Source organism: Chroicocephalus ridibundus, chromosome 3 (assembly GCF_963924245.1).
Source record: "Chroicocephalus ridibundus chromosome 3, bChrRid1.1, whole genome shotgun sequence".
In the NCBI taxonomy this organism is placed as follows: Eukaryota; Metazoa; Chordata; class Aves; order Charadriiformes; family Laridae; genus Chroicocephalus; species Chroicocephalus ridibundus.
The window spans coordinates 35,285,353-35,312,226 of NC_086286.1; the positions used below are offsets into that span (position 1 = coordinate 35,285,353).

At 34.5% G+C, this 26,874-nt stretch overlaps 1 protein-coding gene across 1 annotated transcript in view; it reads right to left on the minus strand.

Moving 5' to 3' along the window:
- Positions 1 to 26,874, minus strand: part of DNAH8 (dynein axonemal heavy chain 8) — a 132,314-nt gene that overhangs the window by 50,847 nt on the left and 54,593 nt on the right. The window contains exons 42-57 of the mRNA XM_063330984.1: positions 25,657 to 25,743; positions 25,454 to 25,561; positions 24,549 to 24,683; positions 23,747 to 23,908; positions 19,945 to 20,191; positions 19,138 to 19,379; positions 18,917 to 19,057; positions 13,983 to 14,220; positions 12,747 to 12,889; positions 10,022 to 10,156; positions 7,225 to 7,347; positions 5,250 to 5,463; positions 4,592 to 4,701; positions 3,871 to 4,034; positions 607 to 799; positions 74 to 196 (exon numbers count right to left, since the gene is read on the minus strand). Of these exons, the coding sequence (XP_063187054.1) occupies positions 74 to 196; positions 607 to 799; positions 3,871 to 4,034; positions 4,592 to 4,701; positions 5,250 to 5,463; positions 7,225 to 7,347; positions 10,022 to 10,156; positions 12,747 to 12,889; positions 13,983 to 14,220; positions 18,917 to 19,057; positions 19,138 to 19,379; positions 19,945 to 20,191; positions 23,747 to 23,908; positions 24,549 to 24,683; positions 25,454 to 25,561; positions 25,657 to 25,743 (2,565 nt within the window). The remainder of the gene's footprint in view (positions 1 to 73; positions 197 to 606; positions 800 to 3,870; positions 4,035 to 4,591; positions 4,702 to 5,249; positions 5,464 to 7,224; positions 7,348 to 10,021; positions 10,157 to 12,746; positions 12,890 to 13,982; positions 14,221 to 18,916; positions 19,058 to 19,137; positions 19,380 to 19,944; positions 20,192 to 23,746; positions 23,909 to 24,548; positions 24,684 to 25,453; positions 25,562 to 25,656; positions 25,744 to 26,874) is intronic.

A 26,874-nucleotide genomic window follows, 5' to 3' on the forward strand; every position in this document is an offset into this window, starting at 1 on the left:
TCCTGCATAGCTTGCCCAAATCAGGAACACTGTTGCAACAGTTAAACTACGAAAAAAGTAACAAACCCCAAACCTTAATAAGATGTGTCATTGCATCCTTAAAAAACACCAAATCAAGAAATGATGCTCTAATACATTCATTGTATTGTCTCTGATACATTTGCAATTTTTCACAAAGAAATTCAAAGCTTGGAATCTGGAAAAAAAAATAATGAAAATCAGTAACAACTAGCATGGACCTTCAGAATTTAAAACGGCACTAACATTTTTACACAAACTTGAGTTCATGTACTGGCCACGCTTAATGAGATTGTCTAGTTAATTCACTGTAGAGATTGCAGTTGTGTTTAAGCAGAAATTTTCTGCTAATGATGGGTAAAAAAGGAGCAAGGAGAATAGAAATGAATAAACTACATTTATATGGCATTATTAACATCACTAAAATGATTTATTGCATACTAACCATAAAAATCTAGATAGATCTTCACAAAAAACGTGGTAGGTATTCAACAAAACTTTCTGTTTGACATAACTTTAGCAATATAACACACTTAAAAATTAAAGGAAAACTTCAGTGCCTGGTATTATAGGTGTAAAGTGAAATACCTCCTCATAAATTTTTGGTGCTTCAAACACAAAATCTTCTGGTTCATCACCAGTTGGTTCAGGCATCTCCCGTAAAAAATCTACAAAATATGGTTCAGCTTGAAGAACTTCTGTTAACCCTGTATCCACATATTCTTCAATTGCTTTAGTAACAGTTTTATCAAACCAGGCTGTATCTTCAGGAGTAATAAATCTAAAAATCAGAGATTAGTACAATTTTTAAAAAAATGATTTCTAGTTATATAGGGAGAAAACCAGATTACTAAATACTAATTACTAAATAGAAAAATACATAATAGGCAATATACACTAGACAGCTGTCACAGAAATGGATTAGGCAATATTAACAGACGTGAAATGCGTCCATACACTGAAGTATAATAGTCAATCACATTAAACACAGAAACAACTCGACTTTCCACCTTTCCAACTAGAACTAGGCAATAACAGACCATTTAATTTCTCAGATGAAAAAGGATGAAAAAGGTTGAATGATTTCCCACATAACCACGGCTAAGTGACCCTTATCTTTCAACCTGCAGCAGAATAGCATAATTTATGTTATTATAGTACTGCCTATGAAACTGCAATGAGATAAGGAATAGTGAAAGGAAGATAGTATATATAACTATATATAACTATAACCCGACTTGATTCTCAATTCCTCTTACACTAAAATCTGTAATCATAGAGGGGAATATACACTGGGGAAGGGGGCAGGGAGGAGGAATAATGCAGACTGAAATAAAATAAAGTCTGCAAACACAAATACTAGTGACTACATTTCATGGTTGAAACAACTGTATCTGCTTCCATTGATAGGTTCAAGATGGTTTTAATACAGATCAAGATCTTTGACTACTATGATTATCTGAGACGCAATCAAGAATGACTCTCAGTAGTAACTGGTAAACATTAAAGGTAAGAAACACCTCAACACCAGAAAAAGGGAATGCCAACTGTGAATGTCAAACTACAGAAAAAAAAAGATAATTCATCTTTACTTCTTTTCGTTTTCAGTGATACAACTGAGAGGAAAATAGGACAAACATGAAAAAGCCATACACAGTACTCTGAGTTTTCAAATAAGACAAAGAACACTAAAGAACTGTGACACAGAGACAGCCTAGATATACACTATATACTTTATTATTCTTAGAGGTTCTTAGTGATGGCATTATAATACTAACCATTATGGAATCTAAAAGCAGCACGGAAGAAGAGACTGCATGACTGCACTTACTCGCTCCTTCTCTCTAATATATAACATATCTGTACAAATACATATCATCTATGTATTTTTAAATTCCCCAAAACAACTAATAAAAAAAAGAACATTTCCGTAAATGTCAGTGATATTGCTCCTAACTTTAAAGCAGAAAATAATACACTCAAAGCTGTATGATACTTTTGCATCAGTGGGTATGATCCTAACTTCAAATTAAAATTAAAGTTTTTCCCCCTTTTTATATCAACAGCATTCTATCACACACATAAATACATAAACATCAATTTCAGTAAAATTGTATGTTTACATAATATATGGTAGTTCAGGCACTCAGAAATATCAGCAATGTTAGACTTTGTACAGGATTTGCATTGAGTAGGCTTTTTCAGATTATAGAGAAATAACTATTAAAGTCAGCAGAAAACCCTGGCCTTCATTTCTATATTCTTGAAAACTGATGGACTAGATTTCCTTTTAGATTTCCTGCATGCATTTTCTGAATTCAGCATATGTATCCAAAGAGAGAGGTGAAAGTGAGCAGGATTTTCAAATTAGAATTCCTCTGGGATATCAGAACTGGTCATAATAGCAGTCTTACTTCCTTGGCTCTTAACTCAAGTTTGTTAATGCACCTTCCTGGGGAAAATAAGGAGGCACCTGCCAGCTGATTCAGAGCTCTCATGGAAGAAAATGAGGGATTCTAAAGGTATAGGTAGGGATGGTGAACAAAACTGCTTGAGAAGGGTCTATGTTTCGTTTGGAACTGTTTCTAAGGTTTACTTGAAATGGAGGGCAGTTGTTTCATCCACCAGTTTTAGCAACGTGTAATTCATCTCTAAATTTTATACACCTTGTTTTGTTTCTGTTCCAACTGAGTACATGCTAAAGTCCACATACCAATGTATACTTAAGGATTTCACTTTGTCCCTCTTATCTTTTGAAAACAGAGATGGAACTTCTTACAGTTCTTTTATACCTTTGCTCTCTGCATTATTTCGACAAGTTACTAAAATAATGGCAATTAAGCCTGACTGTGTTTGAATACTATGCAGTCATTATGTATACATCTTGCCTGCTACCACGCCAAATCATCTGCACCAGTCTGCAGTTGGCACTTTAAAATAGATAAATTCCATTTTAGACTCCTGCAACTCTGTTGAATATTGAAAAAATTCTGGTCATGGCAGGTAACTCCTAACCACTTGCCAATTCAAGGCCTTTAGGTCTAACTAAAAGGCAAAGCAATATAGTAAGCCCTCTTGTGTCCCTGGCAAAACATTTTTCATTCCTTTCACTTTGTGATAGCTTTATAAAGTAAATGCAGTGTAACAAAATACACATACATATTTTTAAGTCAACATTTAACTTCAATGCTTTAATTATAAAGCATTAAATTTATAAAAATTATGAAGGACCTTCCTCAGGACATCAGAATAAGAAATAATTATATTCATGAAGATCCACAGTAGTGGTGGGTATATGTCAAGATTTTACTTACACCTAAGTATTACACCTAATATTTCATAAGAAATTGAAAAACAAAATGTAAACACAAAAATGTTACTGGATCTTTAACAGATTCAGCTCACAACTGTTATCTGTTTTATGAAGACTTTAAAGGAGATTTAGAGGACACGGGCCATTTTTTAATCATAGGCATGTGACAATTTTTTCTGTGAGGAGATCAAAGCAATATTAAATTATTGTCTGTGTATAAATTTAGGACACCATACAATCCACTATTTTACAGAGGAACTGTCTGAGTGTAGCCAAAGAGAAGAGCCAAAAAAATGTAGGTTACAGCATAGAATATGCATGTATTTTTGAGTTCTCCATCCAATTACTGGTCTAATCTATCAGTACATAGCATGACATTGTTGGGATAATACCCCAATGCAGACTACATGTAAAATAAGGCAAAATTTTTACATATTGGCATAAGAAGGTTTATCATATTAAGAAGTTTTACAGATGTATGAGCATAAACAAACTAAATGGCTAAACCTACTAAATACAAAATACAATAGTTATTATACCTGTCAGCAATTACTCGGGTACATTCATGTTTAAAAAGTGTTAGAAGGACAGTGCTGTTGTTGCATTCTTCTGCCTTTATAGTTAACATTCCTTGCCAAATTCTAGAAAGGTCTCGAAGATTGAAAATATAGTGGAATTTAGATGGTGTAGGCAGCATCTTTGTCTAAAGAAAAATATTGTTAGTATTCAAAATCAGTAACATTTAGAAGGAATCAAGAATAATATAAATTATAAATTTGTAATTACTCATAAAATATAAAAATAACAAAACTACTACTTTTCACACATAATATTGTGGGAAAATTCTTTCTAAGAAGTCATCAAAAATATCTCATTTGTTTGGAAGCAGGATCTAGCACTAAATGTAAAACCCCAACTCATATAACATGTAATTATTTCATATGCTGCTCTGGCCTTTATAAACTAAAAATTATAATGTATAAAGAATTTCACTCCCTGTTCCTTAGCTACAGTGACTAAAGCTTTGGGTAACATGAATAAAACTATAGGAAGGAATGGAGTGGTATTTCCATTCATCTGTCTCACATACTGAAATCTGATATTTTCCATACTGCATCTCCAAAACTTTTTTAGCCCATTTTTCTTCTATGTGTTTTTTTTTTTTGTTATAGATATGTTCTTAAGGAATACGTGCCTAAATTACACTAATAGATACTCTGTTCAGACTGATTGTGATAAAACTTTCCCTGTAATTTATACCTTTGTCCACTGCCACAATATTCTGCTTGTTGGGACCAATTTTTTCACCATATCACATACTTCAGGACTGAATTTTCTACATGAATGAAAGTATCCACAGCCAATAGCACCTGAAAAGGTAAAATACAATATACAATTAAACTCCAGCTGTAGGACATAATAAAGTAGGTTGTGAGAAAGACATATAAGTACTTATTTAAAGCATTAATTTGCTTTTAAATTACAATGAAATAATTTTGTCTCTCTTGTCCATGTCTTTCTGAACCAGTGTAGAAATAACTGTCAGGAACTGATAGCTTTTAATGATATACTGCATTGACAAAGTTAACAGAACTGAGAACTTTAGCAACAGAGGGCATTTCAGACAGTGCAGAGGTGGAATGGTAACCTACATAGCAATAGGAGTGCTCATATTCTTCCAGTAAATGCCATTATTTTTTTTATTAATTATTTTGTATGTCCAGAACTAGAAAGACAAGAATTTAAAGGGGTTAATTTCTGTTTCATGGCACCATTGTTGCTGTAATACACCTTCAGTTGTTTCACTGGAAATACTCTAATTTGCATGATGAAAGTGAGAAAGAGAACATACTTTTATACATTTTGTCAATTATCAAATTATGAAAAAAGATTATACTAAAACAAGAGAAAGAAGTACCAAAAATTTTGTCTATGGATGCATTGGATGGCAATGTACAATTGAATACACAAAACTGTCTTTTTAAACGCTGGGGAATATCGTTACGGCCTCCTCCAGGATGTATCATTGCTGCTATTAATTGTACATCTACAATTGTAGTGAAGTCTCCAGGTTTATCCAAGCTGTACATTCCTTTCATTTCCATCATCTGACGAACAATTTCATTTGTTACCTGTAAGGTTAGGTAACTTGTACAAATTAGAAATTCAAACAAGAAAAAAAGAAAATATACCTCAATAATTTTATTTCTTCTTGTAATTCTACCACTAATCCCTAGAAAGAGGTTTTCACTTGAATCTAAACTCAGATTAAACCATCTTCCTTAGTCTTACAGGAGATCTCAGTTCATGTGATTTTAAACAGCAGGAAAATTCTTTCAGAGCTGTACCACCACATATTATCAACCAAATGTGTTTGTATTCCTTTTGACTAAATAAAGTTAAGGCAATGAACTGGAAAAAAAAATTGTTTTGTTCCATATTTTGCTGCTGGACTTTCAGCTCTAGGTGTTCAAACTATGCTTTTCAGTTTTCCCTTTGGCCTCCTTCAAAGCAAAACAACTAATTATTTTTTTGAAACAGGAAGCTGTTTATTCTGAAAAGTTTATTCACTCCACTCTACAGATCAGGGGGCACCAGAGTTTGCCCCCGTAGCAACTGCTGAAATGACATTCAGCAAGTCTCATGTGCTTACATACCCTAACAAAGCCACATGATACGCAGCAGTGCACCAGTCACAAACCATCATCCCATTAAAAATATTTCAGCAATGTCTTGGGGCCATAATGGAAGACTTAGTGGAGGTCCTTTCATAATGAAGATCCTTTCTATTATTGAACACTATCTGGGCCTGTGAGGGTTCTTCCTCAAACACAATCACCTATGTTCTAGACTACAGTCAAGCAGCTCAGTGTTGTGGGTAATTCAACACTAGTTTCAATTTAGAAAAAATAATTAAAGTTCTCTCAAGTGAGAGCAAATGATGCAAACCAAAGAACTGATATATATTGGCATTTAGGTAGAAAGCCAGGTTCCACTTCAGAGATGCTAAAACCATGCTTGGCTTCCATTTTGACAAAAACAGCTTGCTAAAGTGAAGAGGAGGAACTATTCAGTCTACATAGACTCACTTATATCCATACTGCCACTTAAATACGTGCCCAAGCCCACCCTAATGACCAGACCTCCTACCCACACTGTTAACAAACCAGATCAATGCTATGAGCAGCCTTAACCCAAACTGTGAGCCTTGCAGAAGCCAGAGAGCCTGAGCTTTCAAAAGTGCACAGAGGCCCCAGATTTCTAATTTGTTATTTACTCTGAGAAATTAAAAAAAACAGTAATAGTAAGCATACTTGGTCTTTATGATAGACTAGACATTCCAGAAAACCCAGCATCCTGGGCTGGAAATACTTCAGACCTCCTACGGGAAGGAACTGAGAGACTTTTGCCTGATTTTGGGTCTGTATAGGCATATGAATGTTACACACCCAAGCTGTAGATGGGCTCATCACAGCCAAAAAATCTTTAATCAAGTTTGCAAGCCAATGTGTTACCTTTGAATTTGGACACAGCCTTTATTACTTTCTCCAAGATAGCACACTTTCACTTCGCAGAAAGTTTGTTTAATAGTGCTCTCAAATTAATGTCAATCTTGAATTTAGTAATACAGTACTTTAGTACAGTGAAGCTTTTTATTTAATCTTACAAAAATATGACAAAGTGGAGATAATCTAAGATATGACACCATTATTCTACCTGTCTTGTCAGTAAACCTTTCTCTCTTTTTTCTTCACCAATGTACCATAGTTAGAAAGCATTTCCAACAATTAACAGTTAATTAAAATATTAAGCAAGTCCACTGGTTCTCATGTATATATATAAAAAAGTGCACCAATTTGAGAATAAGTTGTATTTTTTAACAAACAGTTTACCTGATCTCCCCATTCATTGATAAACGGCATATTGATATCATCAATAAAAACAGTCATCTTTCTGCCTCCAGGAGGTCCATAAGTACTTCCAATGCGTTTGTCCACATAACTCTCTATTGTCCTCTAAAAATTAAAGAAAGTTCTTGTTTTGCATCTAAAGCAAAAATGTAGTGTTAAAAAACGTATGTCTTATTGCTTTCTGCTACAGCACTTATCCAATGATTTCTTTTTTGTTACTAGTTTCATCTCTGATTCATCATTAAGGAACCCTATTCTCCCGTTCATCACACTCATTCCTATGCAAATCCCCAGCCTTAGAACTATGTCCTGCAACCCAACTCTGGCTACCAGAGAAGTTTTTAAAAAGTTTTCAAACTTGGAAATTATTATTTCATTATCAGCATTGAAGCCCATTATTACCATGAAGTCACCAAACTAAAATGGCATTAATTTTAGTATGATGCATTATCTCTGTATGAAACATTACATCTTCTTGTGAATTGTATTTCAGTCTTCAAACATGTCAAGATTAATGCAAGAGAAACTGCTAAGAGAAAAGAAAACGAACAAATGAGAAGTTGTGAATTCTGTTGTGTATCTTTTTTTTCCCCTCTTGCTTCACAAATCAGTAAGAGGTAGTAGAAGACAGCACACACAATTTGGGAAATGAAGGATTAATCAAAATTGTATTAATTAAGAACAAGCTAGAATATCAACAAGCAGAAATAGTATTTTCATTATCCACAGCATAATTTTTATAAATATCGGACTTATTTAAAAAGGCATTTAAGAATCTCCCTTCCAAAGGGTAGCTCTGGAGAGGAATGGAACCTGATTTCAGAGAGTCTGACATGCACTGTCTGAAAATGTTTATTGCTTTGGATTTCCCCTAGTTAAGCTCATATTTGCAGTACAACTGCAGACCACACAGAAGCAACTTAGATTCCTTTGACAGTAATTTCCCAAATGTCTTGTAAGCTAAGTAATGCAATATTTTAACACCTTGATGGCAATAACCTTTTAAGACTGAGTTTTGAACTAAATAAGAAGCAGGATCCAATCGACTAATTAGACGTTGATATGTAATTGAAATATATCTTCAAAGTTCTACAGCTTTACAGTCTTTCTAAATGTACTTGGAACATAAACAATGGCAGAAAAAATGCCATTGAAACGTTTTCCTTAGACAAATAATTTTTTAGCTTCACAAGCATAACTTATCATCCTATATGAGTAAAGTGGCATGTACTGTCATAAAGATAGAAGCATTAATAGCATTTTTGAAACAGAAAACAGATACAAGTTTTTTCCAATGTTTTTGTCCCATTTTTTTCATGACAGAAAATAACTATGTGAGTATGCTAAGATAAACACATCCAGAACACTGATAACGTTAACGTGTCATTTTGGAGATATGTGATTAAGGTGAAAAAGAGAAACTGCTAAGAGAAAGAAAGTGATTACATAAGAAATTATGAACTTTGTAGCACATCTAACAGATCCAAAATCACCCAATCTTGCAAATAACCTGAGAATGATGACTCAAAATTAAAAAACTATTTTGAGTGTGGCTATTTCAAGTGTTTAGAAGCATTTCAACTGTTTTGTTGCTACATCTCCTTGGACATCAACAGAGTGAGCTATGTATTCAGCTAGCTAGCCAAAAAAGAAAGCACATCTTCTGAGGTACTACAGGACTGTATCAGAGAGAAGACACAGTAAGTTCCTTTCACAGACTCTCTGTACCAGAGACAAGGAAATCTGGGTTTTGTTTCCAAGACAGTAATGTTCTAGGGACTCATAATACACTAAGTAAAGGACACCGAGACAGAGGTACGTACTGACTGTTCAATTAATCTTGCATGCGTGAAAGGATGCCTGATTTACTCTGTCTCACAGTTTGATATAAACCATGGCCAGAGATCTTATGCATAACAGAAAAGCTCAGCAAACATTCTGTGAGTTTGGAATTAAAAAAAAAAAAAAAAAAAAAAGAAAGAAGATACGTAGAACCATTACTTTTCACTGTTACATTTACATTAGCTTTTTAAAAAAGACGCTTAATTTTGGGATGGAGTTCATAAGATTGTCTCCATAAGCAGACTTTTCAATGAATAAATATTCTAATATGATTACTTTATCCTCCTGGCAGATTATCACCATGAATTCATTGCATCAAAGAGGTAATGTAGCCAATTCAACTTATAGGATTACATCCTAGGAAATTCATAGTATGGAATCATAGCACAGTGGTATAAATCATCCTTTTAATCACTTGAAAAAACTACCGCTAGCATTTTTTTCTATTTATATGGATTTTTTAGTAGTTATATTGGGAAAGGGAAATCTCTACAAAGTTATGATGATAGAGGACCTTAAAGATTGTATTCCTGATGCTGTATTCACTCCTGAGCTGAGGAAAAATAAGAAAGTTGAAAAATGTTTTCATTTAACAAAAATAAAAATTATGGTTATAAACTAAAGAATCAGGAAAAATCTGAAGATGTATAACCAAAAATTTTCATTAATCTAAAATGAAAAAGAAATGTCTTCAGCAAAAAATGGATTCCTAGAATTCCATAATGAAAAAGCATACAAATACATATCTCCCTGTGAGTGACTATATTTAATTCTTATCTCAAAAATTATTTTTTATGGAATTTTCTGAAGTGACTCAGAGGAAAAAGATCTTTTAGACTTCATTTCTAAATAACTTCTTTTATCATCAGAATTAAGTACACTTTAAATATTTAGCAAGGAAATGATATGTAAGAATCGCTTAAAATCTATATTTTACCTGAAACATAAATGGTTCTGTGGCAGATGAAAAGTTTAAACATTTTGACAAATGCTCTTCTGGATCATATTTCTTCATATATGCCTTAATCATGACTGTCTTTGCAGTCCCTTGTTCTCCTGTAAGCAAAACCCCCTGTAACAGATAGTTACATCACATAACTAGCGTCAAAACATATTTTGGTAGGTTTTCCTCTAAACTGAATGTGTGAGGAGATAGATACATAAAATTAATTTGCAGTGAGTATTGTACTGTTCAGGTACCCTTTTAGACAGGCCAGTGAAACTGGTAGAAGAAGAAGCAATTTAACATTGAAGCTAAAATGTGTTTTATGGTCCACTCACAAAAGGAACTGAGAACTACTCCTACTTAACAGCAACAAAGGAAAATCATCTGTTTCAATGCAGGCAGTTGTTCTTCAACTTTTCTCAAGAGAACACCATCCTTCCTTTAAGGAGCACTGGCTCCCATCCACCGCTTCTCTTCTCCTAAATTGGAATTTTAAATCTGCTACCCAGGTTCCCCAGCCTAATTATGCTGATATAAACTGACCTAGCCAGAAAGGCCTTCTGGATCCTTAAAGAGTCCATGGGTCCTCTGATAGCAGTATGTTTTTCAGAACTGGAACCAAACTTGACCTGCGCTTTTTGTCCTGAATTTCATCAACTGCCTATCATGGGCATGCTTGATTCTTTCTCTAAACACCCATGGAGGAATATGAAACCCATGCATTTTTTTCAGAATACTTTTAAGAACAAGATTATTGCTGTTGCATAGGGCCTTTAAATCACTTAGTCAGGATATCAAGCTTTGACAAAGCAATTTCAGGCAAGGATGTTCACAAAACAGTCAGAAAACCTCAGAAATTTTCCCCAATTTTTTTTTTTTTTCTGTACTGATCGTTTTATTACTGGAAACAAGCTCCCTTTTAATTAGACTATAATTATTCTGTCTCCTTATTACTGCAGTATTTACAACAGCAGCATTTGATGCTTCTAATATGGCACTCTTGGCTCTTACAACTCATACTATCTTAATGTGTGCCTCATTGTATATATTTCTATTTTTCAAAGCATTTTTACTCCTCTCTGATGGCTTATTCAAATTAAAGGTGGAGAAAATTCTTGTTTCAAGCTAATATTTTGATAGCAAGTATTTTATTTCTGCTTTCTCTTAATATTGTATATAATATATATAGCATTACGTAATATATTTTCTGGTCAATTTGTACATTAAGTGTCATTTCCCTGGGGAAAAAAAAAAAGCAGTAATAAATGTCTCAAGAAGGAAGAAAGCCCTTCCTGGTTTCCTTCTTATTGTGGTAAAATCTGAATGTAAACAGAAAGTTGCTGAACCAAAGGATTAATACTTCTTTCCTTTCTCTTAAACCTCATATAGAAATCTCCCATTTCATCTCATGTAAGTGAGCTAGTTAAGAACCCTGCTCTTTTTTCAGGCATGTAAGTATCCTCCATGTGTTTTTTTCTAGCTCAGATTTTCATCCTACTGATATTTTTCACAGATGGCATTATCTTCATTATTATACCCATTCCATGAAAGGAATTTTTTCAGTTTGCAAAAGGGAGGATGTACTATTTATGACTGAGAGCACTGAAGTTGATAACGCAGGAGATTCCTGCAAGAGATTTGAAAAGCTCAGGTACTCCTGACTGACTTGCTCCTGCTTTAAATTAATGCTCTCCAACAGACAGCCACAGTGATACCACACAGTCTCATTCTTCACCCTGTTTTTGAACATCCAAGTGATCAACTAACCATGACAACACAGAGGACACTAATAAACTCGCAGAACCAAGAAGGGAAGCCAGACCTGTGAAACACCACTTTGGTTTCAGCTAATACATGTAATTCAGCTGGAAAGAAAGTTCATGCTGCTGGGATCTGATCCAGGGGAGGAACAAAAAAAATAATAAAAAATTTCTATCACTATTCAATATGTGATTAAATCAAACCTTACCGAATAAAAAAATGCTTAAAAATGCTTAAAAACAAAGCAAGCCTACTGCTTCCATGGAGGGGAAAATTCTAGTCAACAGGGAAGCATAGACAAGTCCCATTGCACACTGAATGCTGAAACTTTTCAACTGAAAAGAGTTCATTTTCTTTCTAGTGGTTGCTGTGTTTCAGATTTGGTATGACAGCAGTGTCAATAATGCATATCATTTTCATTGTTGCCAGGCGATGTTTATATTTTTTCAAGGACTTTTTGCAGCTTTCCATAGAAGCTGAGAAGTCTAGACAGAATGATGGAATAGCAAATGGGATATTCCATACATAGACATCATACCCAGTGTATAAATGGGGTTATCTGAGGGGCAGATACTCATGATCATTGCTCAGGAGGGTACAAATTCACCAAGTGGTGAGAGTGACTTGCGTCATTATTATTATTGTTGTTGTTATTTTCCTTTTCTGTTATTGTTCTATTAAATTGTCTTTATCTCAACCCATGAGCTTTTTTTCTTTTCCCTTTCCCCTCTTCTCCCTACCCTTCTGGGGGAAGGGGAAGACTGCACAAGTGGCTGCGTGGTCCTAGCTGCTGGCTGAGGTTAAAACCAACACAAGCAATATGTAAATCATGATGCACCTAGCAAGTAACAACTAGAGAACATGAAGAATTACTGCAACTCCCATTACTGTATAATGAAGTTTCTACTTATTTCACATAGTAGGCATATCCTTCAATAAGTAATCCTGTACTTACTTTCTGTTGTTTTGCGATTGTGTTTATCAAAAACTGAGTTCTGACATTGTCAACATTTGGAACTAGAATAGATGCATAGTCTGGGACACTATCTGATGGATAAACATATTCCTGAACTCTTTTACTCCAGTGCTCCCAGTCACCTGAAATTACAAAAGAGGAGGAAAATAACTCATAATATTTTGATCATGTTCAAAATTTTGTTATTACAAAAAAAAAAAAAATCCTAGACTTTATGGGCGAAGTACTACAAAGTATAAAAATGGATAAATTTTCTCAAATCTAGCTAAAACACATCTAACAAAGGACATACTTAGTCATGACTTCTAATTAGTCTTATATATGTATACACTGTATATGTATATACATATATGCATATATACACACACATTTTATATACTATTTATATGGTATATGTATATATGTATACTACTAAACATACACATATTTCTTAAATTATATATAGCTATCTAAATAAAACCCCCCAGAGAATGTTTACCTAGAAACTCATTCTCACACTACTAGCGAGGAATTAAGGAATTATAGAACGTGCAAATACAGATTGTGTATGTGTACGCTAAATCAACACTGCTGGCCAAAATACCTGAATTTGGGTACAAGAGAAATAGACGCATTCATGTGAGAATATATTCTTAAAGAACACTAAGTTCTTTGTGAAACTGGTTGTGTGTGTGTTATTTAAACTATAAGTTCATTGTGGAAAATATCACACTACCTAAAATATCAGTATTCATAATATTCAAAATATCACACTATTCTTACAGTTTTATAAACTTTAAGATTTATTACTGATTATCAGACATGGATAAATAATTTTTATTAAGTGGAATTAAAATCAGATTATATTTTTTAAAAAATAAATACTAGCTGTGAGGAAATTAAATATAAATTAATATTAATTTAGACTAAATCAGTCAAAGCATAAATTATCTAAAAAATGCAGGCTGATTAAGTTAATAGAAATCTGTAAGAATAAAATTAAAAACAAAAGAAATACTAAAATGTTACCAATGAGCACTCTATCCCTTGTTTCTGACATCTCACTTGCACAGAGGTGCTGCATATAGAATCTGTATTACTACTATACTGTCATCAAAAATCTGTGCTCATATGACTGTGTAATAAGGACTAAAGGAGTAATTTTAAATTTCAAAGAAGCTATAACTCATTTTTAAAGTGTCAGTATAAAAAAAGAATGTTAGTGCTTTTTCTTACCATAATCAGTAACATAAAAATCATACATTGTTTGACTGGTGCCAGGGGAGATTTCTGGTAAGTCTAATTTGTTATCATGAGTCCTCATGAAAGCCTCAAGTTTATCTCTACTGTCCAACTCCAAAAGAGCACCTAAACTCCACATTATTGCAAAGCAGAACAATTTATGCAGATGAGATATAGTTGATAAGCCACCTTCTTCCTTCGATGGAATCAAACCCTCCAGAAGATTAATAGACTGAAAATATTTTAAAATATTATGCATTAAGAAAATATTACACAACCATCTTTTATTTTTATACATATTTGCACATGCATTATTTATATGTATTCAAACTTTAAACCATAATTTGAAAACCAATACAGGTTACCAAAGAATACCACAAAATTCAGAACTACAAACTCAAGAAAACAGATTACAGATACCTATATAAAAGTAGATAAAACTTCCAAAATTACTTATATAATTTGATCATCAACCATCCTTCGAAATTATGCCTATATAATAAAGGTCTTTTAAGAGCTAGGGTAAGAGCTTTTAAGGGATTTTATAATATCTACGGGGATATTCAGAACTCCAAAAGTAGGTCAGGCCTAGCCACTTCTTTCCATTTTTAAGCATGGAAAAATTTTGAGCATCTGTTTAATGTATTTATCTTAATTATGGTCAATTGATGCATCTATCACATTAACTTCTATTTTGTGTTTAAAAAAAATAGATTAAAATACCCTAATTTATGATTGCTTCACTTTGTTTCCAAGGAACTAGATTCCAGATTCCAGAAATCTAGTAACTTGCTCTGCTCATTTTGAATGGGATAGAGTTAATTCTTTATGTATTAGCTTATACGGGACTATGTTCTTCATTTGTGCTGAAAACAGTGTTGATAATACACAGATGTTTTTGTTATTGCTAAGCAGTGCTTACACAGAGTCAAGGCCTCTTCTTCTTCTCACACCATCCCACCGGCGAGTAGGGTGGGGGTGCACAAGAAGTTGTATCCCACAGACACAGCTAGAACAGCTGACTGTAACTGACCAAAGGGATATTCCATGCCATATGACGTGATGCTCAGCAGATAAAGCTAGGGGAAGAAGAAGGAAGGGGGGGACATTCCCCCTCCATTATGCATGATGGAGCCCTGCTTTCCTGGAGATAGCTGAACACCTGCCTGCCAATGGATAGTGGTGAATTAATTCATTGTTTTGCTTTGCCTGTGTGCACAGCTTTTGCTTTACTAATTAAACTGTCCTGATGCACGAGTTTTTCCTCGCTTTTACTCTTCCAATCCTCTCTCCCATCCCACTGGGGGAGAGTAAGTGAGCAGCTGTGTTGCTGTGAGCTTAGTTGCTGGCTGGGGTTACACCATGACACTTGCTATCTACAATTGTCACTCATGAAACCAGACCTTTGACTGTCTTAGATAACATGACTAATATTCCCTTTCTCTATGAGGCAGTGTCAAACACATTGTTTTAAAATATGTCTTTTTAACAGTGAAGTGGATTTTTAATCAGATCTTAGAATTTGTACTCTTTATGATGTCTTGGGTCTCATACTTGAAGTGGGAAGTAATGCAGTACTATACAGTTTTAATGCAGCCTACACAAAGGACCTAAATAGTCAGAATACTTTTGGTTACTTTAAAATTCAGTTTTAAAAAAATGATTAATCAGTATTAATTACACTTTATAATGTTAAAATAATGGCACTTCTTTTTTTTGGAAGACAATTGATTTCTCTAATTATTTCTGGAGAGACTGTGTCCCAGTTTATCTGGACAAAATCCTTTTGTTCCCGCAAATACAAGATTGAGTTCAAAATTTCCCATGATGCTCTGGGTTTTAGCAATATTCTGTAACTAGTCTTTGGAGAAAGAAAACAAAAAATTAAACTGACTTATAAAACCACACAAATGGTTGCAACACATCATATGAAAACTTCAGCTTGTCCGGCATCTCGTCTGCAGTAGTAACCAAAAGTGGACACTTAGAGAAGAGTAAAAACAAAAAAAAAACCTCTCTTGGCTTGTGGTGGTACTGGGGGTGTAACTTCCTGCTAGTAGTCTCTTCAGCTTGGGGCCTTCTGAACCAAATACACTTTTTCTGGGTTTAGTAATCCTCTATGGATTTTTCCACTTTGAAAATACCAAGACTGGTCTTGAACCTATATAAACTTTTATCATCTGTAACACCCTTTGGCAATATGTTCTATAGGTCTGTTATTCATGACATTGAACAATTTGTTTTTCCCTAGGTGAACCTGTTCATGCTTATGTTCACTGAATTTCATTTGCCATTTTATTACCTATTTACTCAGTCTCATAAAGTCTGTCTACAGTTCTTCATGGTTAGCTGTTTTGTCCTTACTACCCTGAATAATTTAGAATCATCAGTAAACTTCACCTAAAACTTTTCCAAATTGTTTATGAACACTTTGAACAGCATTGGTTCCAGTAAAGTTACTTCAGGATCAGCGGTAGCCTCTGTTCTTCCTAAGAACTGATACTCCAATCACACATTTCCTGTCTTCTTATTAGTTATTTTTCTAGAAATGAACCTCCTATTTTCTGCTATGACTGCTTAGCTTCCATGAAAATCCCTGGTAAAGAACTCTGTCGAACACCTTTGGTCCCTCATGTAGACCATATCAATCAGATCTCCTTTAGCTACAAATTTACTGACTTTTCCAATAGGCTTGTAAGGCAGAATAACCCTAAACAAAAACTGTGTTGAACCTCCTAAAATAAATTCCATTTGTCCACCTAATGAGGTGGGCCAGAGGATGGTAAACAGCCAAAAGAAAAACGTATAAGTAAAAACACCAGAAAAAAAAAATCAGCCAGGAACAATACTAGAATATATACAGTTAGAAAGTCAGTGGAAATTACAAGGAGAAAAGCAAAGGGGAGATCACTTTTTATATAAAACAATTATGAAGCTGTTGTAGATTAAAAAATAGGTTAAATTGTGAATGCTAACAAATGGCAGATAATTTGGTAGATGTGCGTGTGTGGGTTAATATCCAAACCTGAATTTTAGAACTCAAGTCTGCTATCTGCTAGACGCAACTGGTTTGAGATGGCTGTAAATTTTGAAAACACCTGAACTAAAAAGAAGTGGCACATCCTGAGTCCCACTATTAATAAAAAGGCATAAGACAGAACCACCAATAAGGAAGCTGCTAAGGTACAGTGCTTCTGCACATAGACCATTTATGGCAAAACTGGGATCTTAAGGCTCTGGAAAGGAGAGGTGGTGCAGAAAAGAAGGGCCCCCCAAAGAAACAGCCTTGGAAAAAAAGGGGCCCAGAAAGAAGGAGGTGAACATCCTGGTTGGAGTGAAGATCCTGGTTGGAGAAAAGATTCTGAAAATGCGAGAATATCCTGGAAATCACAGATATGCACGTAGACAAATTCCGGAGGATGCCAAGAAACCTTGTCAAGTAATGCGCAATCCTGGTAGCTGCAAGAGGCTGCACAGTACAGAAACCAACAAGACTTTTTGCCCTACCTTCCCACACCAAGAAAGAAATCCTTGCTGGGAAGAGAAATCATCAAGACTAAGTGAATGTAACACCGGAGGGGGGAAGCAAGTAGGAAGTGAATTTGTGAAATGATCAAGTAGGGTAAAAGCTCTGGTCTCACTGGTTCTTAGATAAACCCCAGCAGAGAGATCCACTAAAGGTCATTTACTCTGTTTCACCTATGACAGAAACTTAGTAGAGATTTTTATTCACTGGAAGAAACACTCAATACAGGTTGCATCAGGGAAATACTCATCAGCAGTATGAGTAGGACACTGACTTGCTCACTTAACAACCCCTGATCAAAAACAACATAGAAACCTCTAGTTCCAGAAAAAGTCTTTCATGAAGACAACACCAACTCAATCAGAGGTTTCATAGATAACAAATGTAGAAGAAAAAATTCTCTCTCTCTAAAAATTTTGCACATATCATGTCCATCTTGTTTATCACTATAAATTCGCAAGTTACATAGTTTCTGCCTATAGACTTCAATTCTACAGATCCCCTACTTCCATTTGATACTGCACAGTTAATCTTTGCAGCATTTACTGTGGCTATTAATTTGCAGCAAAGTACTTCAAACTGTTGAAAATCTGAAGCTAAATCCTTAATGAACAGTAAGTAAAGAGATACTGGGTGCAAACTGGCTACTTTAATGTTAAATTGAAGTGTTACCCAAAATATTATCTTCTCTACCCTCTTATTCAAAGGCACTACTGCTTTTGTTATGAGAGTACCCATGTAAAACTGAGATTACATGGACAAATGGAAAAGTCTGGAAACAGAATCTGCAGATGACAACAGACAAACAAATCAACTGGAGACACGCAGTACAGGAGTGACAGTCTTGCAAAATCTGCCAAACACATAATTTTATTATTAATAAATCACTGATAAACTTTGGACTCCATTCAAGGTAGTATTCCAATTGATAGAAAGGGACAAGCAAAAATTACTACAATGACCTTGGAAGAGCTGACTGACAATCACAGCTATTACATCTCAAGATAAAAAAACAATTAGAAATATTCTTCACTTTTTCTGCCGACGCTACCAGTAGGGTTAGACTGACCCTTACCAGAACTTCTTTGGTATTAAAAGAACTGAAATGAAACCAGTAGCTTATTAAACACATGCTTCTGAAAACTTACTGAAGCCTGCAAATTCCAGTTAACAGAAGACTAGTCTACATGTGAAACAACAGAGAGAAGTAAAATTTTCTTCTGCACATCTCTAGCAGTTGGTCTTATATTGCCTAAGAAACAAATATTGAGTTTGAGGTTCTCTTTGTTAGGAAATAATCTTTTCAAATTAAATTTTATTGCTATCAAATGTTCTTTTTGCTATATCGGCACACTTACTATAGTCAGTCAATTCATACAGACTTACACAGTATCTGTTTTACCTGCATAATGTAGTTACATTCCAGAAGCTCCATTTTTGGATTAAGGTTTAGTTTCATATAGGTATATGCTTGTTCAAAGATTCTATCATACAAACTTTGTAAAACTTCAGCTTCTTCAGAAGAACGTTTTTTCAGCCATGCCTGAAAAACATCCACAATCATTTTCAGTCTAAAATGTATAACAAGGTAAAGGTAGGAGTAGCCAGCAATGATAATCTTACTTGCAATATTGGTCTCCAGCTGAGGGCAGAAGAACTGATGTAGACCATACCCATTCGAGAAACTGTTGCTGGAGAGGCATTCTCAATGTTGTGGACCTCAAATAACAGCTTACATGTAGGAGACATAGGAATTCGATCTCCATTTGCTAGAGTGAGGGTCTTGTTATCATCCAAAACTGAGTTTAGATTCTCAATCCAGATTGCATCTACAGGACCATCTAAAATCAGAAACACATTTTCACCTGGAAAAATAATCAGAAGAGATATAGTTCATATCACCATGCTGAAAGAGCAAGAAAATAAGTTTACAAAAGATGGTCTAGAACTGTGGCTGCCACACAAATACTGCACCACGCTCTCACTCCCCCTCCTCAAACAGGAGAGAGGGAGAAAATAAGGTGAAAATGCTCGTGGGTTGAGGTAAAGTCAGGGAGACCACTTACCAACTATTGTCACAGGCAAACCAGGCTCAACTTGGGAAAAATTAATTTATTGCAAATTAACATAGACTTGGATGATAAGAAACAAAGACAAAAAACTAAAATATCTTTCCCCCTTCCCCTTTTCTTTCTCCAGAATCAACTTCTTCCTTCCCAACCTAATCTAACTTTCTCCTTCTTCTCCCCACCAACCCTCCTGAGAAGCACAACTGTTGCCCTTTCCCGAGAAGTGAACTATAACCTCATCTATGTTCTCTATAGTTTCTCTCAAGAGGGAACTTCACCACACTTGCAAGTTCAAGATGCTTTTTTCAACATATCATTCAAGAGGTATTTTTATGGTACCACACAAAAAGTATTTATTTACCCTTTTTAGCTTTCAGTGTTTTCCTCCACAGTGTAGAAAAGATTCCATCTGTCCAATCATTAGTTGCAGCATCTAATTTTCCAAACATTTGAGGAGCAGTAATAGCTTTGGGGTTCATACGCATTTCTCTATGAGGTTGGCCACATTCTGCCAGAGATCTCATTAATATAGTTATGACCGTTGTTTTTCCAGATCCACTAGGTCCAAGTGTCATCAACCCATGACGTACTACAGAAGTTTCGTACAACTATTAAAAAAAAAAAATCAAAATATTTTAAGAAATATATGCTTTTGGAAGAGTTTTGCTTACATTTAATACACTTGATAGTCGGTGATTATAAATTTACTAGACATACAAATTATATGCTCAGAACTGAAATTTGCATGCGTTTGCTGATTTTTACATAGCATATACCTTCACATCCTAAACTTCTAAGCACCAAGCAAGTTTACTATAAAACAGTTTACAGAACTAAACCTTGCCTAAACTTTTCAAAGCAACTGAAAATAATTTTACTAGATTTTTAAAAGGATTTTTCTGTATTATTCCAAAGGAAAAATAAGCAGTAGCAAAACATTAATGCAACAGAAGAATGACTAATCAATACAGCCCTAAAACTCCTGATTACACGAAACAAACATAAGGACCGCACTTCCTTCAGGATTGCGGATGGGTTTAGGTTCAGCACAGTTCTTTAATGAATTTTCTATTTTTCTTTTAATATTAGCTTTAGGCTTGCTATGGAAGTGGCAGGGTCTGCCTACCCAAGTATCTCCTTTTGGAGCAACTGAAAGGAACAAAAAAGCGGTAGTCCTCCTGGACGACAGAACCTTGTAAGGGGAAGCCTGTGTAGCTGCTTTCTCTGCAGGCTGAATAAAGGTTTGTATCAGTCCAGGAGGAAGATCTACAGGCACCACAAATCTGAACTACGATCGAGTCCACCATGAAGTTGACAATTTCAAACTTCTTATTCCCAGTGGAAGATGGAATTTGTTAAGGCACGAGCAATCTTCATATGACCAGTGCTGCCCCCAGAAATACTAAGCTGTGAATAAAACGGTGAACATGACCTTAAGCAGGATGGTCAAAAGTATTTTCTCTCACACAAAAAAATTCTGCTGGTCATCAGTGTGAAGCCATGTGAAGGACAATATAGATCCAGCCTGCAGAATGTGGAGCAAAACTTTCTATAAATTAGGTGGTGTCTGAGCAGAGACATAAATATACCTCTGGTTTGATAACAGAGACATATTTCAGTTGCTGTGAAGTAACATAAGGCAAAATGTTGCACTTTGTAGAATACTACAATGCGTTGTATCCCTTATTCTCTTTCAACAAATCATGTGGCAGTTTTGTCTTTTAAGTGAGACAAGTTTGGAAATGTTCAGAAATCTGGTATAAGTACAAAGGTCACAGTGCCTTTCTTAGTTTACATCTAGTTTCTTTAAAGGTTCTTAGATCATAAGAGATAATGTAGTTTCTATTTTAATACTGTACAGACAACAAACAAGCCTAGCACTTCAAGACCTATAGCTTCACTAAGTCTCTATTCTGAGGTTGCATTTCAAGAAGATGCAAGCATATTTCCACAGGGTAAAATGTTCTTCAGTGTCAGTTGGAGCTATACTTCATCTTGGCAGTCAGCAAAATTACAAATAAATGCTTGTAGAGCAATATAGTTTTCAGCCATTAGAAATGGTAAAGGTTATTAATCTTAACCATCAACAGTGTTTAACAATTATTAATTGACTATTTATTCAAAAAGTAGGGATAAGTAAAATACGAAAATTAGAAGACAGCATAATTCTGGCTGACAAATTTGCTGACAAATTTTACAAAGCAGAATTCAATTTCATCAATTAATGGAATTTTAAAAATCAATAATCAATCTCACTAATTAAGGATACAAGCTCAATTTCAATGAAATTAAATTAAATTTACAGTTTCAATATAGCCAATAAAGTAAAGCAAAGCTGATCACTCTTTAAAGCATGATGTTACAAGATAAAGTATTCACACCTTGCTGCTGGCATGCAGAAAAAACCCCAAAGAATCAGAGAACACAAGAAACCAATAAAATCATAATGTTTAAAAACATCATTATCATCAATAATTAAAGTGTGTTCTCAAAAAAGAGTAGAGCAAAAAGACAGAAGAGCAACAATTCTCTAGTTACCTTTCTAGCTTATCAATTTATAATTGTTTAGTGATTGTCTAATTATTTCTTGAGTTGTGAGTCTGCTGCATTTGTTATGTTTGCTCTTTAAAGAAGAATGTTTACAGGGAAGTGTGTTGGCATAAAGATCATCAAAGCATAAATTAACTGTCTTTAATAATAAATTTAAAGTTAGTTTCAAACATGATTGCATGTCAGAAATACAACTGTCAGCCATTTAATTGTTATGCTGGAGTACAAGTCCAAAAAGCCATTTAAACACCATTTTTCCTTCATATTAAATAACTACATATTCATTAATCAACATCACATCATAAAGATTATCCTACACTGAACACAAATTACCGTAATCCAAAATTACATGAAGTCAAAACAATTTCTTGCAACACCTTAACAATTTTCTCTCTTTTGCTTTTCCATCAGAACACACTCCAGGTCTAACGAGCTTGCAACACAAGGTAAACAAAACATACTACACTCCTGGCAAGCTGCCAGGGCCCAGGGTCTATTTCTGGATTCCTTAAGAAACAAGTATTATTCATGTCAAAAGGAAGCAACTTTTTGTTTTATGTGAACAACATTGTTTGCAACAACTTTTTGCTACACAGTCTCCTACTCAGGTTCTATGTATTTTCTTACTAAAACTCTTGCATTCAGGTAAGAGAAGGATACACATTCCACTTAGGTGGGGTCTTTCCACAGTAGTCAGGTGGGTAATGCACTTCAGCAGGATGCTAGCTTTGAACACTACAGATACAAATTGACAGTAGCTGGGCTTGTTCACATCCTTTGTAGCCTAGAAAGCCTCTGAAATCTCTTTATAATTTTAATCTTCCAATCACGCATGTCCTTGAGAGAAACAATTCCCTTTGTATGAGTGTCATTCTTGTTACTGACACTATTTTTGGTTCTTCCATTTTATAGTACCTACATACACGTTCACTTGCATGCTTAACCTCATTATAGGTTTCCATAAGCCTGTCATAGCATATGCTAAGATCTATACATTCTTATACTTTAATTCTTTCAACTCAATAGAGGTAAACTGGATGATTACCCAACCAGTGTATAGGTTCTCAAAACTTATGTAAGAAAAACCTTGTTTACTACAATGTCTGCTCCAACTCATAATGAAGACTCTTCTTCATTACAGTACACATTTAAGCCAGAAATACATACCTCTCACATTTTTCTTTGCCTTTATAAAGGTCTTTTAGTTCTCTCCTCCTACTCAGCAGAAGTTTTGCCCTGGCTAGGTTTCGTCTCACTCTTTATTTACTGCTTTGGCCTTCAAAATGCCTCCCAACCCTTCTTATACCCTACTGTCCCTACTCTAGACTAAGAAACTCATGTTAGAGACCCATGTACACACCTTGCTGCTTCATTCATACCATATCCAGGAAAGGTTGGGGTAACAGCATGCTTTAAGGTATTTCTTTTTCTTCTTCTGGATAATTTAAAGAAATAAAAACATAAGTCTCTTGGAATAACCTTCCTTAGTATGGTGCACCTTCATTTTTCCCCATATTAGAAGCACAGGTCCTTGAGTGAGACAGTGGTTTAGATACTAAAACGGTATTCTGACTCCTGTTTGTTTAAAATGTTTTGGAAAAAAAAGGTTTTACCTGAACAAGCTTAAGATTCCATGGTGGATGATTAATCAATCCTGCCTCTTCAACCTGATTAGCTACTGCAGACTGAAGCTCAACATAGGTACTAGTGTCTAACTGTAACCCCGGAAAGAGATCATTGATAAGACTGAGAAACAAAGGCTCATCCTCATCTATCTGAAACAAAAAAGTTATTAAGTGCTTAAAGCATGGTTATCTAAAGAATGCTCTCAAACCAAAATGAATCTCTATTTTAAAATCATAAACTGTATGGAAAGATTTTCTAAATACAGATTCTTATGTTCATAAACACAGCCAGCCAATAGGACAGCTCACTACCAAAATAGCATTTTGAAAATGTCATCCACATACCATGTGAGAAATAAATTCAAAATTGAAAGAAATTTCCCTCTGAGTAGACACTGGAATTTATTTGTAAAATTGATTTGTAAATCACTTGTAGGATATATTGGAAAGAACATGCTATCTGGAAAGAAATCTTTAAAAGTCTAATTTAGTAAATACCCAAATTATTCAGGTTACTTATGTTACAGAATCAGTCTGTACACAAGTCAGTACATAAAATATCATGCCCACAGCTAAGCCACTATTTAACCTGTTTGAAACTTTGCACCCTGAGCACTGTTTACAAGTCTAATAAACTCTCACTGCTGTTTAATGATAACAAGATTATTATCATGTTTCAGTTTTTAAAAAAAAGGATGTTTGAGATTTTTTCTAATATTCCACAAAATCCCATAAAACATCTAGTAGCCTTGCCTATACCTGGCGCTAAAATATTAAATTAGATTCTTACCAGCTTGGAAAGATTCATATCTCTTAGTCCTCTCATAACAATACTTAATTCACTTTCATTTGGCTTGGCCCTCTTCTGAGATCCAAGAGTCCTCAGTACTGAAAGGATATTCCTCAGACCAAAGTCATAATGGACCTAGAGAGGGGCAAAAGGCTTATGCATCAGTAACAAATTCTCTATCTTTATTTATTTCATCAGTATGTCAAATCTTATTTGCATATTGCATAGTATAGTTGCCCTGATTGGAAAAGGCAGCTAAAATAGGAATCGTTGTTGTTGCTGTTGAGGAATTATTCTATTAAAATAAATGAAGGATACTAAGGTTATTTTCAGGAAAGGGGAAGGAGGTTATAAGGTTTTTCTTTTCTAATTTAAATTTAATCGACTTAGCCATTTATAATGCCATATAGTAATTATTTTATAGCTCTCTATAGCAGGGTTCTAAAAAAAATAAATAGTTATATTCCAGACGAGGTCCTCAGATCAAAGCAGCACTATGGGAAGAAGGGCAACTTAAATCAAACTTCAGATGTTCCTCCTGTGGTTTCCAATTTCCAACTACTTTCTCTAGCCCCAGATAATTCTCACAGAAAAATGACAGAACTGGGTTAATTTTTACCTGGCTGCCATGTTTAGGCAGAGAATCTCATGCACGTGCAACTACAAACTGTCATTCTTTAACAATTAACCAAACGCATGTATCTGACTACATATACAGAATTAACACGATTACTTGTTCAAAAATTTTTCGAGACATTTGTTTAAATTATATTTAAACTACTTCGGTATTTTGTAAAAAGCATAAAAGTGATGCTTCAAAAAACAATCTGCACAACCCAAAACCAAACTAAGGGGCTGTATTGTGTAAATATGAAGACAAAGAGGAAGGGAATACGTAACACTACCTGCTTAGTGAGCTGCTCCTCACAAAGTTGATAAAGAACAAAGAATTTCTGAGACAAAAACACATTATCAATAAATCCGTAACTTGCAAGCTTAACTCTTATAATTATCTGAAACACAATTTTTTTAGAAATTCCATTAGTTTTTCTGAAGATAGGTAAGCAAACTAAAATAATTTTTTTTCCAGTTCAATCAGTAATTGTACCTGTTTATCTGGAACCATCATTGCAACACTTCTAAACTGCATTTTGAGATTTTCTGGTAGTTCTTGGCGTCCAGCATATCCAGGATTCTATATAAGAAAACATACTGCATTATTATTTACAATAGTAAAAATAACATACTTTTTATTGTTCAATAAATTTATCCATAAATACCTAGATGTGTTGAGAGTTAGAATTCTTGTCTACTAATTATTAAAATGTGAAGAAAAAACTGCAACCATAAGTATGAATTTAATAACCTATGCATAATTGCCAGAGTAATAACGGAATTTCTTTATCATAACAAGCCAGCAATTAGAATTTTAAAATTTCATGGGATACAATCTAGCTGGTTGATTTCTTCTAGTATATTCACAATGCAAATAAAGTTCTCATTACCATTTTGCAGAAGAGGTAGGTTTGGTAACATATTAAAAATTCAGTGTCTAACAAGAGCCAAAATAATAATAAAAAAAAAAAATAAAGGATAACAAGCAGTCTACAGCGAAGAAATATTAGGATGCCCTTCTCTATTTCTTGTGTCTAAATGGCTAGCCTTAAAGTACAGAATCTCACTGAATGTTTAATAATTTGTGAGTGAATCCTAGCCACCGAAGTCAGAATCATATAAGAAATTGTAATTATCTTTTAGTGATAGAACTGGTTCTAACAATGGTTCAAGAATATGCAGAGAATATTTTGTAATGACACAGTAAAAATAACAGTCAAAACACAAAAACCTTACAACAAAATCATATTAAAGTGAATTTTAATGACCAAGAAAGTTTGACTAATAGAAGATTTCTAGAAATTTGCTGCAAACATGAAGAATAACTTATGACAGGTGACATTAAGAAATTAGAAACAGTCAAAAGACACCTATGACCTCTTCAGTTATTATCCTGCACCCGAACATGCAGGTGAAGATTTTAATTTCCCATAAAGTCATCTTGGATTGCCACCTGCCTTGGCATTAGGAAACATATACTCTAAAATTCCCTGCCCATGACAGTACATGAAGAATTATTGCTATGAAGCCTCAGGAACCCTATAGCACAAAGACAGCATACTCTGGAAATTAATATTCTAAATGGAGGAGTTTGTGTTTCTCCCTTGGGTAATGGTTGGTAACTGGTGTAAAGTTATACGTACTGCCTTGCATACCTTTTTTGCACAGATTATCCATTCAGTTGTGGGACCTAATTCTGATCTATATACAC